This window comes from Neofelis nebulosa, chromosome 16 (genome assembly GCF_028018385.1).
Source record: "Neofelis nebulosa isolate mNeoNeb1 chromosome 16, mNeoNeb1.pri, whole genome shotgun sequence".
NCBI lineage: Eukaryota > Metazoa > Chordata > Mammalia > Carnivora > Felidae > Neofelis > Neofelis nebulosa.
Window position 1 is genome coordinate 41,144,791 of NC_080797.1, and position 17,121 is coordinate 41,161,911.

Genomic DNA, 17,121 nt, shown 5'->3' on the forward strand with positions numbered 1-17,121 from the left:
GTTTTTTCCCAGACTCTCATTACATTACAGTCTACTGCCCGACCTTCTCACCTCTTCTGATTGGTGATGCTTCTTTTGGTAGTGTCCTTTCACATCCAATCTTTACATTTCTGATATTAGCCCTTTTCTCTCTGTTTTGCTGAGATCACCCACACCCAGTGCTTCAATAACTGACCTCTACACCCACAATTCCTCCATTGAAGTCAGGAGTTTGTCTCCCTTGCAGGGTCTCAGTCCTGCCTTTTCCCTGAGTGCTGCACACGCCCTCTCAGAGTCCATGCAGGCTGTCAAAGTCACCTTCAGAGGTAAGCAAGCACCAGACCCCACAACTCCCCTTAATGTTAGTTCCTCTCTCTGTGCCATGAATTCTGTCTCCACTACACTGTTTGAGATCACTGCTTTCAGGCTTCCTTTTCGGACATTTCTCCTCTTACACAGTTTAACTTTCCTGTGTTATGACCTCTATTCACGCCAGAAAGCTTCTCCAACTCACCTGTTCACCAGAGAAAGCTCAGATGGCCCGACCGAGTATTCAAAGCCTGCATGCCTGGTTCTAAATCATCTTTTAGTCTCTGCCCCCAAGTGCCTTTTTTCTAGTGGTTTCTACTATAGTGGATGTGTATAATAACTTCCTCTTCCAGCTTAACAGCTTTGCCTATCCCTTTGGCAAGAGCTACCTCCATTCAGCATGGATTCTTTTTCCAAATACAGCTGACTGGGCTGGGGGCTAGTATCTAACCTTTAGGGGACGAAGCCAAAGGCTGGGCTCAGCTAGAATCTCTCGCAGTAATTACCATTAACAGACATAGAGGCTATTGTCAAGTCATGGGTCAGAACTGGACCTGAAAGGCTGTGATACAGGATGGAGCTAGCAGCCACACAGGGAGACGGAGTGAGAGGAACACCAATCACAAGAGTGAAGGAAAATGGCAGAGACTCAGAGCAGGAAAGAGATGGGACAAAGAGGCCCCAAGAGTTGGGGAGAATAACACCAGGTTTACAGCTTTCCAGTTCTTGTCCCTGTGTCCTTGCATGTCTGTCTGTGAGACTGCCATGTCCTTAGGGTAACTTTCTTAGAGCTAACTTGCATGGGTCTCTGTTCCTGATGAAAGAAAAGCCTTGACCACCATACTCAGTATGACTTGTTTGATGTGTACTGTACGAACGACTCAGTCTCTTCCTAAACCTGGCCTGTGCTTTCCTATCTCGATGCTTTTGTGCACATTCCCTTTCCACAACAGTTTCCTCCCTGCATCTCTGCTGGGCTGTTTTTCCCAACCTACAAGGTGAAGTTTTCAAATAGCCTCCCTTCTATAGAGCTTTCCCTGATTCCTCTGAGACAATGTGCCCTTTTATGTGAATCCCAACAGTATTGTGTACATGTAAGTCATAGTCAATCCTGTATCAAACTTATTTTTATGTATCTTACCGTGTTCTACAAGACTGTAAGCTTTTTATTTAGAGTCCAAACCAAACCTAGTGTGGCGAGCATGAACTAAGTAATTCCCGAACAAAGTCTGACGCTCTACTCACTGGATGCTTCATTCTCATTTCATGGAACAGAGCATGGCATAATGGACGGGTTCCCAAACCTGACTGTCAGAATCACTTAGACAACTTTATCATTTTTAAAACAAATACATTATCCTGTGTAATACTTCTTGTGATTCCGCTCGAGTAGGTCTGGAGTAGGTCTTGGAAATCTATGTTTGAAATCATACCAGGTGACTCTGATCACTGGGTCAGGTAAAGAGGAAGAACAAAAACTTGGAGCCGGTTTGGTCTAGCTGTGTGACCTTGAGCTCAAGTGCCTGGGACACGGCAGCAACCATAACTGTTTTTAATTCTTTTGGCTCAAGGCTTTAAACTGTGCTGAAATGCAAATCACAATTTAAGCTCCACCCTTATATAGGTAGACTCTGGACCAGTGGTTCTTAACCATGGCAGAACTGGAGAATTACCTGGGGACTTTTAAAAAATGCCAACGCAAGGGCCCCCCACCAGACTGATGAAATCGGAACAGGGTGGGGTAGGCATTTAAGAAGTCTGGTCACCTGTATTTTTTTAAGTTCCCCAGGGTGTTCTGATGCCTACTGAGAACTGAGAACCACTCTTCTAGACCTTTTCATAAACACAGCTTCAGAAGAGAGAAAAAAAGAAATAAAGTACTACCAAAAGAAGAAAAAAGGCACAAAGGGAAAAACAGTAAACTGAAGATAAATTTGGCCTTGTTGCAATTCTGTGTTGGAGTAGCTTTGACCAGAAGTAATTTAGATAAATATTCTTCCTCTAACTCAGGATACATATTTCCATAACTAGAGGCAGCAGACTCAAGATGACAATCTTGACAACAAGCTACGTAGAAAGAGAACCACTGATAAGAGAACTGAAATTTATTTCAAAATTACTACCAACCCTCTCCCCAGTGAAGATCCAGATACATACATTTTATGTCAAAATGAGTATGTTAAGGGCCTCCTTCTCCTATTACCTTAAACCCGGTTCTTACAATTGCATTTCTATACTTTAAAACCTATTGTCTTACCTTTCTAATAGTCGCGACACATATTGTGGAAAGATTTAATGGGTCTATAGCTTCCAATTTCATTCCTTCCTTGAACCATTCCCCACTCTGGTCTACTTCTTTTACCTAAAGAATTACATGAAAGCACATCGGCTGTTACAAATGTTATCATTTTAATAATAAATATTACCACTTTGAAAATGTTTACCAGATGAAAAAACCAAATGCCTTCTCCTACCTACCTAGTATTGTAACTCAAACCTCCGTCGGAGGATAGAGAGTTCAGGCAAATGGACAGAATTTAAGAATAATTATAATCAATAGTTGTGACACCTATGGATCACAAGGTCTTAATCCTTTTAAGTGAACAAATGTAATTGTGATTTCCATAATGTTAGGAAAAAACCCACAACCCTCTTTCAAACCTAATTTACAAATGAGGGTTCTTATAAAAACTTCTTACCTTAGCAAATAAATGTGGTGGTGTATCAAAATGTCCATCCTGTTTCTTTGTAATATCTACAAGGAAAAGTTACATACTAATCTGTCAGCATTTGTGAGAAGACCAAAAACCACGTTTCTTTGAAGGTTTCAAACTCACAAGGTATGTATATTCTAAAACATGGCAGAAATACATGCCTTCTACATTTATGGTGAAAAATAATTCTTTAATAGAATGCTCTCTTCAGAGTACATGTGCTATGAAATACGCTCAGCCAATTAGAATGCTTGCAATTCCCTAGTGAGGGAATCACAGCTTCAGAAGTATGTTTTAATGTGTTCAGTATTAGGTCTAACCACATATAATTTTGCTATTTTGATTAAAACTGAATGCAAATGGAAAGGCTACCTTTGGATCTTCCAAATGGGCTGGATAAGAAAAGTAGAAGAGAACAAAATGTAGTTGTGACCAAAAGTGCATTATATTTTAATTGAGAACAAATGGAAGGAATATAAAGGAGTTAGCCGGGACACTCATATTCTGGTGTGAACATCCCCTAATTAAGGTAGAATAAGCAGCCCAGACAACTAGAATGCTATTTCGGATCTTTGCTATTCTGTAAAGAAAGATAACCACGGTAGTACAATTCAGCCTCAATGATGTTTTCAATAGGCGGGCTTGTGACAGGTGCTTACCAGATCTTTTGAATCGATGGCCTATGCTTCGAGACCAACCAATATGATGGATTAACGGGCTGTGCATATGGCACCAGAAGTCATCTGTTCTGTCTTCACTTTCTTCGTACACTAGTCTTAATCTTCCTCCGATGACACTTTCCACCACCGCCACTCGTGTGCGACACAAATGCCTCTTGTCAACCACTTCTACTCTCATGCAAGGTTTGAAAGGATACTGCATGCTCTCTGAAACCTTAAACAAAAGCAGATAAAAACTGTTCGGAATTCATGACAGAACTCTACAACTGATTTCAATTTTGTACCATTAAGAATACTGAGTGCACTCGATATTTAACTAGATCATCTGGCTCACTAAATGAAAACAATTCCTTTAAAAACTTCCAGGCTATTCCTTTTCAGAGCTCTCAATTGACACTTCAGTCCTTTCTAAGATCCTGTCTTTCTTTACCTTCTGTGAGAAATCGGGAGGAAGTGTTTTGGCACCAGTAAGTCGTTTCACTAGAAAAGCTTTCCAGTTTGTATACTTATGCTGAATAGCTAAAACAAAAGAAATAACCAGTTACACTTTAGCAAAGAGCAGAATTGCTTCATAAACTATTTTTAAAAAAATAACAATTTCCCCCTGCAATTCAGAGCATGAAGGTTATGAAGAAAAGTCACAAAAATAAAGAAAACGAGCATGTTTGCCATCAGAAAAGTTACTTAAAACCAAAAATGATTACTTTAATTTCTGTATCACTTGAATGTTACTACATGTGACACTGCATTAAAGTACATATGTTTCAATGACAGTGAGGGTAAATAGGCCACCTACTTCTGGGAGGGACGAGGGGTTTGCCACTGGCTGCACACCAACCAACGGGATGGATGTCAGAACCACAGATATTGCACCAGAAGTCCAGCCCAGAGTCATTTTCAAATCCTTCATATCTTAAAAGGGCATTGTAACCTGAAACCAACAAATCAATCACCACACAGTAAGAAAAATGGAATGGGATCAAACAGGACACAGCTGCTGGTAGTGGGTGTCAAGTGTCAGGGTGCACCTGCAACAGAATCACGTGCAGGGCGCGTTAACACACGGAGGGCTGGGCCCTGCCCCCAGAGATTCTGAGTGAGTCGATCTTGGGTAAGTCTGAGAACACGCATTTCTAACAAGTCCCCAGGTGAGGTACAATGCCAGTAGTTTAAATGTTTTCAGACATGGCTTCCCCCCTTAAATACGGAGTTCAATTTTACCCACAGTTTCTTAAATTTTCTAGAAAATAAATTCTTAGTGAAAACAAGGGTGGGAAAGTCCTACTAGAATATGTAGTTTTGAAAATAAACGAAAAAAGGTTATGGTTAAGTTAGGAAAATCTTGTCAAGACATCATAGAAATCCAGCTGAAGTCATTTCAAAGAAACTGCTTTGTCCAGCTGATTAGATGACCAGTTATTTTCGAATGATTTGGATGTGGCTACCTCAAGAGCCCAAATTTTTCTGTCCTATTTATCTGGAAACAGAATGTGAAAATACTAAGTAAAAAAGTTCAGTAAACACCAAAGAAAGTATGTGAAATGACTTATTTCTTAGGAAGAACAAAAAGTGTATGATATATCCTATTTATAATTTAATAAACCTTCTGTTGGCAACATTACAGTTTAATTTAAGGCCCTCCGGGGAATAAAAAAGGCCCAACAAACTTATATTCCAGGCAGGGAGCTCAGTTCAGCAGCATTTTCACGTGTTAAGATCCATGGAGAAAATTTATAGCATTAAACCTTTAGTTTAAAAATTCAACAATTTACAACATAATTCATGAGTTTGCCAACTGTTGCCGAGCTCTAGTTCATGATTAACATCAGGCTCGATTCTAAAACATCATTAAAGTGGCTTAAAATAAGATACATGGTGCAATGAGATAAAACAGAAATGTAAAATTGGAGATGGAAGGTAGAAATAATTCCTGGATATTAAACGCATTGATCTTTAGAGCTATTTAAATGCAACTAGCTTAAACATCTAGAACAGAAAGATTATGTCGTTTTAAATTATAGTATAGAGAATAATGCAAGATTTAGAGAAGGCTTAAATAGCCGGGGGAATGTTTCAAGGGAAAGGTGGGAATTGAACTGGGTAATATGTTATGTGCAAAGGCACAGAGGTGACAATGTGTTCTATGAGGGAGGAGGGAGAGAACTAGCCTCATCGGGACATAGACAGCATTTATGGTGGGGAGCAACCAAAAATCTGGCTAGTGGTCTATGGTGCAACTCATCAATAACTGTAAATGCCAACCATCTTGATCCTTTAAGGACAAAGAAGCCATCAGAAGTGCTCGAGCAGAAAAACAGAAGATCATGTTTAGTAGATCAAGGCTGTCAGCAGTACATAGTGAGCAGTGGGCAGGGTGTTTGGGGGAGAATGGCTGGAGAGAAATAGGAAAAGTAGGATGCATGAGATATCGCTCACTAATTTAAGGACAACTTCTTATCTTCTGAATGGCTGTGCACCCCCACACCCCTGCCTGCCGTAAAGTGCTACAGTGCCCCACCGCACCACTCACTGAGCACCTCATCATAAAGGTAGTCCGCGTTTGGCAGATATCAGGTCATGGAATAAACTAGGTTTTACACTTCTGCACATCACTGTGCATCATCTCTAACACAGTAGATACCTAATGCATTTATGTGATGAGCCAGAGGGTAACAAGGACTAGGGTACATGGAAAGCAGTGGGGGTGAAGAAAAAGAACCTAAGATGTATGAAATTATCAACACTAGTTTACTTTTGGGTTATGGACCTTACCACTTTTCTTAGCACTTCAGGTTTTTGTTACCTTTCAAAGTATTTCCCTATACCAGAGGTTGGCCCACAGATCTGGTCTACTGTCTGACGTGACGTGTTTTACACTCTGCCATCTAAGAATGGTTTTACATTTTTACTTTTATTGGTTTTATGTTTTTAAATGGTTGCATGTCTTGATACATGACAGTTCTATAAAATTCAAATTTCAGTGCTCATAAATAAAGTGTCACCAGCTCACAGCCACGCCTATTCATTTATGTATCGCTATGGCTGCTTTCATGCTACAACTGCACGGCGGAGTAACTGTGACAGAGATTGTACTGCCCACAAAGCTAAAAATATTTACCACCTGGCTTTTATAGAAAAAAAAATGTTTTTGCTAACCTCTGCCCTGTTATCATATTTATTATTTATTTGGCAACAATTGCAAAATTTACAAATACACTTTCTTAAAAGTTACAGATATAATTGGCATTTTCGGGTAAATTATTACATGTGCTTTCACCTGCTAATTTTACAATTCCAGCAATCCAGAAGACTTTGGTAGGTAGGCTGCAGTCTGTATTGGGAACTTCTACTCTCACATTTTCTGAGATATCACCCCAGCAGGTCCCCATAGGTGCCTGTCATATAAAAATTATTCAATTATCATCTTATTAACATAAAGCCTAAAACACGTTATTTAAAATAAGCATTACCATCAATAACGGAAATATTAAATTAAAAATGCCATTTAATTCATTCATTTTTCTCTAAAAATATAATTGTTATTTCCCTTTTCACAGAATTCTATTGGGAAAAAGCCAGTGTCAGGGGCAAGCTCAAGATGAAGAGAATTCACGTGTATTAAAACAGATCCACATTAACTTCAAAATCCAATACTGTTCTAATATAAGACTTGAACAGCAATTTTTATAAAAGCTGAATCACAAACTCAACAGATTTCACAGGATAAAGCCGATTTAAGAAACTTGTTATTTTTAATATACACTCAATGAATGCACTTTACCTCAACCTCTAATTTTAAAGGATCTGGCTAACGAGCAGAAAGAAAAATAATTCCAATCAGCCTGTGGTTTCTATTAACAGGAGAAAGAAAACTTATCTATATTTTCAACTTAAGTTAAATTCGTAAAATAGAAATAGAGTCTGTTAAAACAGATATGGCAAAAACATTGGCTAAAGTTATTAAAAAAGGTGGAGTTGAAGAGTTTTTGGAGCTGCATACCGTGGTAAATTGTCAAGTAACTTATTATTTCTAAATTTCTCATGCAGGAATTACTACAAACAAGAGAAAACTTTCAATGTTAGAACTGGTAATCATTAGCCTCCACACCACATGGTTATGATGGGGACTCAGGAAACTGATTAAAAGAGCATCATGAAGAGACTTTCCCAAATCTACCATGTTCCCAAATTATAATTTCCATTACATTTTAATCCTTACAACTTGAGGCCATTTACAATGATTTGAAGTCTATGCAATAGCTAATTAAGTCAAATAAGTGAATTTAGGAATATAAATGCTGATAATATTAAATAGTCTCTGTGGCCTTGATAATTGGCTCCTCATTAAATATAACTTAGAACCCTGAACACAGAGAAAAGGACTGGGTGAGGTTATAAAAGACCTGATAATATGAAATCAGGAAAAGACAAAACAGCTTCAGAGCTCAAAGATGACTAAACAAAGACATCTACGAGTTACACGATCTAGCCAATTTGAACAGTGGGCAAATGTCTTCCATGCAAGGCTTCTTATACTTTGGTAGATGCCAACCCAATAGGAGGATTAGCCTAAAACAGTACTCAACCCCTATCCTCTCAATAGTTCTGACGTTTCTGAAGGAGAGGAAGAAGAGGTCAAATTAATACTGAACTAGAGTAAGTCTGGAAACCAAAGACAGAATCAAATTATGGTGATTACTTTAAGTAGCAAGCAATGAATATACCTTAGTAACTTGGAGACAGTGGCCTACCTCAAATATTTGTGATTCTGGAAGAGTACATGTAAACTATCTCCCTGAGCCGTGCAAAAATAAAACAATACATCCAATACGACTACCTCTTGCTGCTGTTTTTGAACTGAAAGACTGGACTCTTCAGGTTCTGCTATCTCCCCCTATATCATTCTAGACTGTAGGGCCATCCCTATTGCCAGCAGATACGATCAGAAAAGGAGAGGCTGGAAGGATGATAGGTAACGTGGATTAAGCTACGATATAGTAACACCAAGACCATGTATTCATTTCTGTGAGGAAGAACCAATTAGAGCAGATAGATGCAGCTAAATGTATGCGCTAAATTAAGGTAGGGTATCAATCCCTCTTTGTTTGGCTGCCAAATCTTGTGGAATGGGTTTAGTTTTTGTTGAGAAGAAAGAAGCATGGTTATGCCGATAAGCTGGGGGTGAGGTTGGCACACTGTTAAGTGAATTTGGCATACAGCACTCCTCTTTGAGCTAGATATGACAATGTCATACCAACTTTTTTTTTTTTTCTCAGCCTTAACAATTGTTTGGAGTAAATAACTTTTAGTTACATTTTATTAAAGAAGATGAAGTGTCAATATATTGCTCACTTAAAAAATAGGTTAATATTCACTTTATTGGGGGATATTATGTTTTTGTCCCTACAGTCTGGATTGGTATAGGAGAAAGTAGCAGAAAGTGACATTTGTTCTTGCCTGTAAGGTTGTGGTTCTGCTAGGCCCTCTTAAACCAATCCATATGGTTCACTCTGAGAAACAAAACACGAAGAAACAAGAACAACAAACAAGAGCACCATAGTTACTACTACATAGTGTGTGCTCAACGTGTTGATATGATAAGGTAATTTCATAGATATATCTGCCCTTTTGTTTAAAATGAATACTCTTAAGTGTGGAAGACTAAATGACCCAGGGCTTGACAGCCATCTTCATCCAAGTCATCTGTCTTCTCTTGCTGGCAGGAGGGATACCTCTGAAAGTCTGGATTGGCATAGCATGAACTAGCAGAACCATAATTTACAGGTAACAACAAATTTACCTTCCAGACTCAGGACGAGAGGTCCACCTCAGGCTCCTCCCAAATCAGGAAGATCTGCTTCACCACTTCCTGCTCCAGGGCCACTCGTGAGGGCTATCTGGGAGCGACTCTCCTTCCCTGCAAGGTAAGCTGTCATCAGGTCCTGCAGGACATGGCCAAATCCACATGCTGAGGGCTCCCCAGCACAAATGAATGATAACCTACACCTGACTGTTGTCTGTCAAAAAACAACAGAGCGGGAAGTTTTATTTTCTGCACTTCAAGAACATTCCCAGATAGGCCAACAGCCCAGATGGCTAGTATTTAGACTCTCAGAGGGCTGATACACTGCCCATATATGATGTTTTATGGCAGAAATACAATTTCCCTCCACAGAACTGCCAACCTACTTTGATAACCGCCCACAAACTTCAACAAGTGGGCAGACGTTAGCCCTGAAATTGCACAGAAGTAACCAAGGAAGAATCTATCCTACTGATGGATGATATGGCAAATGTACAAAAAGCCACCACTGAAACATCTTAAGACTAACAGGCATGTGATTATTAAAGTTCATCTAGTACAGAAAGATGAAATACTGTTTGGCCAAAAAGGGGAGAAAACATTACTGGAAATTAACTGGAAGGAAATTAGAACTCCTGAATGCTGCTTGGCTGGAATTGGTAGGAGGTCGAAACAGGAAAAAATTGTTCCCTCTTTCTCCAGAAAGTCCACTCACCTTTTGATTTGAGACCAGAATCTACTCTATGAGGTGGTGGCAGCAGCTGAGGGAAGGGTGCCAAGAGTATAAAAGGAAAATGGGATGCGTGGGGTAGAAGGTTAAGAATGGGAGAAGGCTATGAGTGTGTAAAAAGGGGTAGAAAGCAGTGACTGCTAATCTGAAAGGCATAAAACAGTCCACAACTTAAAAAACAGGTGAATTTTATAATACTAGAGCCCCCTGCTTTCCTGCAGAAACTCTACTTCATGGCAACACCCACGACAGCTAAATCAGATGGAGCGCTAACAAGTACTGGGAACACACTGAAGTTTGATTTCCAGTAGGAAGAAATTCTGTGATCCCGGGTGACATACTGAAGACTCTAACTTCAGTTAAAACGGACACGAATACTGGTCTCCAACTTTCAGGGAAGTCCTGGGTATGCGTAGTCAAGGCCAGGGAAAAAAGTCAAAAATAATTTTACTTGAAATGGATTATTTTAACTAATAAACACATACTTGAGAAGTTGAGAAGTGGATTATGAGTTTTTACGGTAAAGAAAAACTACCGTTGCTGTTCATACACAAACGAAGGACTTTCGCTTTTGACCTTAAAATACAAAAATACGCTTGGGATATATATTGCAAAGAAGTGTGAAGAAACACTTGTCTTCTCAAAACACCTGGCACACAGGTCAGGCGCCAGAGGATTAGAATAGAACATGTAAGTAATAGGAATATCTGTGGAGGCAGGATGAACAAGCATAGTAAGTTCAGGTTTAAAGTGATTCCATGTATGTGTACAAAGGACCTTTTATCAAAAAAATCAAAACTGCAACTATTTTCAAGGGAGAAAAATGTAGGATGATTTTTGGTCTTAGTAAGGAGTCAACAAGACACCAGAGTACACAGTCCGGGTATCAAACGAAAGAAATCTTAAGTCTGTGAATATGTGTCTGAAGGACTGTGATGTATATGTTTCACGACCACTTGGGATTAGTGCATTTTGGCTTGTGCTGTAGTGTCTAGGAAAGGAATGTGTTACTCGATTTTATAAGGCAGATAATGGGAAACAGCACTGCTTCAATCTTAGACTACAGTCTTTAAAAAATTAAGAATGCTTTAAAGCTCAATGTTGTACATACACAGTGACCAGCCGGAGGCTCTCTTGGTTTCAAACACAAATTACTAGAAGAAAATCACCTTGAATTTCATTAATGCCATGTACCTAACTGGCATGTGGTGCTGCAGTACCGTTTTGGGTTTTTCCACAGTTAGGATAGATACAGATACTGCTTTTAGGAGCTGTGAACTGGTAGGAAACAAAGGTAGGAAATATGTATCTGTATATCAGTCTCTGCCCCTGGTTCCTGGCACAGAGCTCTTAAAACCTTTGTAACTTCCTAAGTGGTAAGAGCACCACGAGCACCTCATGTTCTCACGTTTGGTCTCTGACCCTGGATCCCGACAAAGAGCTCCTAAATCCTTTGGAATCTCCTGAGTGATAGGAGCATCTTTTGTTCTAATGAGGAGACTCTGGGTAGGCTCCTAGATGGCCTCAGGATGTGGGCCAGTCACTAGAAAGACCGGGCTAGGAGTAGAAGCTTACAACTTTCAGCCCCAGTCCCCATCCTCCAGGAGAGGGTATGGAGACTGACTTCATGATTGATCATGCCTGTACGATGAAGCATTCATCAGAATCTCAAAATACAGGCTTCCCCTGCCATCTAAAAGTAGATAAAACCATAACTATAACCTTAAAAAAGCTGAAGAGGCATAATGTGAGGAAGCAGTAACATTCCCTAAAAGCAAAAATCCTTTTCTGATTTCGTTCTTAAGTGAAAAAACGTACTAACGCAGGCCTTTCGTAAAAGTAAAGTGGCATTAAGTTGACTTTTAGATGGCAAGAGAAATCTGTATATGGGATTCAGAGAGCTTCCAAGTTGGTGAGCATCTGGCAGTGCTGGGAGATGGATACGCCCAGAGAGGGTATGGAGGCTCTAGGTCCCTTCTCACAACCTCGCCTTACGTATCTTTTCATCTGGCTGTTCACCTGTATCCTTTATTATAACCTGTGTAATAAATGGGCAAATATTAAGTATTTGTTTTCCTGGGTGCTGTGAGCCATTCTACTGAATGGCTGGAATTACTGAACCCAAGAAGCAGGTCATGGGAACGCTGATTTAGAGCGTTCTGAGCTTCTGATTAGAGTCAGAAGCACAGGTAACAACCTAAAACTTTTGACTGGTATCTGAAGTGGGTGTAATCTCGTGGGACTGAGCCCTTAACTTGAGGGTGTGATGAACTCCAGGTAGACCACATCAGAAGTGAGCTGAATTTCAGATACCCAGCTGGTGTAAGAGAACTGCTTGATGTGTGGAAAACCTGCATATCTGGGGTCAGAAATATTATGTGGCGGCAGTGTGTGAGTAAAAGACAAACTATAAGAAAAGTGGTTTTCCTATAAGGGCTTAATTCAAAACCACATTAAAAAAATAAAATACTTTGCATTAGGAAAAGCAGGTTAAACCCCCACACTGAAATTATAATCCAGCTACTGAAAAAAGTAGCAAGAGTTTCATTTACAACAAGAGATGAATCAGATGAGCTAGATGATTTTTAAGACATTTTACAGTGTTGCGACATGATTTACGATTAATTAAAAGCGTTATTACATAATTCAGTGGTTTCCAACCTCAGAGACTGCCACGGAAGGGGAGAGCCCAGGATCAGGGGCCAAGGCTCTGGCCACCCCATTCCACTCTTGCTAGACCGACTGGTGCAGCTTCCTCTTATCCTACCTAGACTAAGGGAAAAGAGCAGTAATTCTGAAGCTTAAAAAAAAAGAAAAAGTCTCACAACTACCAAACTTTCACCTAGACAATATGAAAGATATTATCAGTAGACATATTTGTAACAGTTGAGACTCAACTTCCATTGCTAATTATAAAAAATGCCAAACATCGCTGTAACTGAGGGCCTGAGTATAAACCACTGCATAATTACAGCAATTACCAAAGAGGACCCAGTCCTATGCTGTACTTTGCAGACACTTCGTTCTCAGAAGCTGAAAGACAGTGGAAAAGAGAATTCCTCTCTTGAAATCCTGTGATTTTAGAACAAATCACAATCATACTTAAGTGCCAGAAAATATAAAGTGTTTGTTTACCTGTGATCCTTACTCCAGATGAGGGTGGGCTGTGTTAGCGAAGCAAGGTAGTCAGGGCCCTGACACTGCTCCCACCCCTAATTCTTGGTTCATTCAGAACAGCTCTGCTTCCATGTTACACACTGGAGGTTTCTTAAAATTATTTTTTTTTAAGTTGATTTATTTATTTTTGAGAGAGAGAGAGAGAGAGAGCGCGCGTGTGAGTGCACGCTGGGGAGGGGCCGAGAGAGGGGGGAAGAGAGAGAGAATCCTAAGCAGGCTCCATGCTGAGATCAGCTTGGGGCTCAATCTCAACAACTCTGAGGTCGTGACCTGTGCCGAAATCAAGAGTCAGATGCTTTACCGACTGAGCCACCCAGGTGCCAAGTAAAATTATGTTTGAAAAAGAATCTTCTAGGAGCAGGAAAAGGCCCCCAACCTGTGCTTCAGTTGGGGATAAGGCAGATGCAGAGTCTGGAGGAAGTGGGCCCTACTGATGAACCAGTGTTAGGGTGGGCAGTTTGACTCTTCGCAGACTAGAGGGCGGATGAAAAAAGGCAGGGCCTTGTGTTCCCAGCAGCTCCTGGCAACAGACTTTCTAAAGCCAAAGCCAGTGACTCTCCTTGGAGATCTAGAAAACTATTTTTTTTTCCCTAATATTTATTTATTTTTTGAGAGACGGAGACAGAATGTGAGCAGGGGGAAGGGCAGAGAGAGAGAGGGAGTCACAGATTCAGAAGCAGGCTCCAGGCTCCCAGCTGTCAGCACAGAGCCTGACGCGGGGCTTGAACTCAAGAACCATGAGATCATGATCTGAGCCGAAGCAGGATGTTTAACCGACTGAGCCACCCAGGCGCCCCTAGAAAACTATTCTGGGGAAGAACCAGGAAGCGTCAGCTCTAAAGGATAAAATCAACTGTAGCATGAGGTCTGACATAAACCAAATGGCTTCAAGTGAAGATGCTGGTTAAGGCAATAAAGCAAAGTCATTTGTACTAAAATACACTCATAAATTACCAGTATTAGTTGCTTTTCTACTTGGTGAGAAAAAGGCAGTAAAGAAAGACAAGTGGAATAAGAAGACAATGGGGGACAGATGCTTTACTTCTGAGCTAGAGACAGGAGCCTGCATGGTATCATTAATAATACAGTGAAGGCTAGCTGCTCTAACCTATATGATGGAACATTTTAATCTTAACAGCAAAGTTGAAAACAAAATCAATTTTGTTATTATAAAGGAGATTTTCTTATAAGGAACTTTAATATAGTATTATTCAAAGACATGGGCATGAAATAAAATATGCTTTTAAAAAAATACCTTGACTACTTACATAACACAGCTTTACATGGTTTATGACAGCAAAACAGGAAAAAACCGAAATATTAAAGACAGGAAAAGAGATAAAGACTATTCAGAAAGAGACAGCAAAGGTTCCAGGTATTTGGGATAAAAGAGTTGTTATAACAGAACTTAATCTGATTTTGAGCTTCTGAAAAGCAGAAAGAAATATAGAGAGAAGAGTTAAACATTTGTTTTGCTGTTCTCTTTAATGTTGCTGTTGCCACGTATGTAATGTATTTCACAAAGTGACACTACTATCCACATTATGTAAAGCAAATTATCTACTTTACACCACGATAAAGTATCTAAGATTCTACTTAGCTTGGTTCAGAGGGTCAGCATGCCACCACATAAGGGCTGAACACTTATGCTTTCAGGAAAGAAAACTAGCAAATTAATGAACTCAAGCTTTATTTTATATTTCTACCACTGATTTCATTAGCTCAGGCTTGATCAAGATCCTTTATTGGCCGTGAACAAATAAAAATTCACTTGGGTTTCCACAGCAAGAACTCAAGGTCACTTGTCCACATGCTGTTATTTAAAAGTAAAGTACTAACTTAACAAAATGTTTAGTATAAACAAAATTTCATTCATTCATTTTCCAAATTCTCTTTTCTTTTTGTACATAGTCAGTAGCAGATAGAACCTTTAAATACAAATTAAACTTGTAGAAAGGTACAAAAATGTATGGGAGAGAATCACAAATAATTGAATAAAAAGGAAGAGGATCAAAAGGAACGAACCTACTGTCAGATAAAATTTTTAACATAATTCTGAATTACAACATATACTCTCTAAGAATCTACTTGCTAAAAAGAATATCCTGCAAAGGGGTTTCCACGATATATCATGTATTTCAGCCCACAATACTATGCTTCTAATAGTTCTTTTTTTGTTTTTCTGATTTTACCCTTGAGGACAAAACATAACTGGAAAACCCTCCCTTTCTGAATTATCAGGTCAGATCACAAAGATTTAGGTAACATGCACGATGGATGCTTTGTGTTACACTGAACCACGTGACATTGCCAATACACATGATATACAAAACCAGCACTGGATATGGTTCAACTTAATATGAAAATTGGAGGAGACTAGTACTTTTCTTTCCCTATTCAAATAATTTCAAATTGTAATTTCTTTATAGGACGCGTTTACTTGTACAATCTCTACAAGTTATTACTAGGTACTAATAAGTATTATTTAAAAATTAGCACTTTTATGACAATGTATAAAAAAAGAGATCTTCTAAAGGTAAGATGCTTAGGTGTTACTGTACCTTCAGATTTAAACAATGACAATGCATTTCAGTACAAGGTGAGAAATTCCATACTCACATGTTTAAAGCAGGTAACTGGAGCTGCTATAAAGCTATTGCTGTTGATGTAGTTACCCCAGCTGAAGCCTTCCATGGAGACTGCTGCTGAAAAAAAATAAATTTAGATCTATTACAATGCTCAAATCTTTTATTTATGAGAAAATGTGAAATGACATAAAACTAACGTATCATTTGGAGCACCTGGGTGGTTCAAGTGAGTTAATGGTCTCTTGGTTTTGGCTCAGGTCACAATCTCACGGAGAGATTGAGCCCCATGTTGGGTTCTGTGTGCAGCAGAACCTCTTTCTCCCTCTCTGTCTGCCCCTCCCTTGTTCTCTCTCTCTCTCAAAATAAATAAGTAAACTTAGAGAAAAAATAACATCATCTTGAAAGTTTTCTCCTACAAAATTTTAAGAACTTTTCTAAATAAACATGAACTTTCACATAGATCATATTTAAAAACTAATATTAGCTTAAGTCTTCCATGTTCTAAGCAGCAAAGAACAGCTGAGCGCAGAACTGTTCAGAATAAGAAACACTACTATGGCTGCTTTTGGGTTTTTATTCCCATGTAGCTTTTACTGTGCATCTCAATGAGATTTCTTTCTTTTCTTTTTTTTTTTTTTGAAGTGTTTTTTTGGGGGGCACCTGGGTGGCTCAGTTGGTTAACCATTTGACTCTTGATTTTGGCTCAGGTGATGATCTCAGGGTCATGAGATGGGAGTCCTACAAAGGGCTCTGTGCTGGGCATGGAGCTTACTTAAGATTCTTAAGATTCTTTCTCTCCCTTTCTCCATTTTTTTTTTATAAAGTTTTATAAAAGTTTATTTATTTATTTTTGAGAGCGAGCACGAGCGAACATGAGTGGGGGAGCAGCAGAAAGAGAAAGAGAGAGAGAGAGAGAGAGAGAGAGAGAATCCCAAGCAGGCTCTGCACTGTCAGCGGAGAGCACAACATAGGGCTTGAACCCACGAACCATGAGATCACAACCTGAGCTGAAATCAAGAGTCAGACACTTAACTGACTGAGCCACCCAGGCTTCCCCAAAATTTTAAGTAATCTCTACACCCAATGTGGGGGTCGAACTCATGATCCTGAGACGAATAGTTGCCACTCTTCTGACTAAGGC

At 39.4% G+C, this 17,121-nt stretch overlaps 1 protein-coding gene across 17 annotated transcripts in view; it reads right to left on the reverse strand.

The window, feature by feature from the left end:
- MBTD1 (mbt domain containing 1) overlaps positions 1–17,121 on the reverse strand; it is a 71,475-nt gene that overhangs the window by 15,542 nt on the left and 38,812 nt on the right. For 11 of the 17 annotated variants that reach the window (XM_058704738.1, XM_058704740.1, XM_058704736.1 and 8 more), the window contains 7 exons: positions 16,012–16,097; positions 6,960–7,077; positions 4,479–4,613; positions 4,113–4,201; positions 3,662–3,896; positions 2,988–3,043; positions 2,546–2,650 (listed from right to left, as the gene is read on the reverse strand). In XM_058704738.1, the coding sequence (XP_058560721.1) occupies positions 2,546–2,650; positions 2,988–3,043; positions 3,662–3,896; positions 4,113–4,201; positions 4,479–4,613; positions 6,960–7,077; positions 16,012–16,097 (824 nt within the window). Of the gene's footprint in view, positions 1–2,545; positions 2,651–2,987; positions 3,044–3,661; positions 3,897–4,112; positions 4,202–4,478; positions 4,614–6,959; positions 7,078–9,482; positions 9,600–16,011; positions 16,098–17,121 lie in introns of those variants that run through there. The other 6 variants (XM_058704743.1, XM_058704732.1, XM_058704730.1 and 3 more) reach the window with 2 other exon arrangements.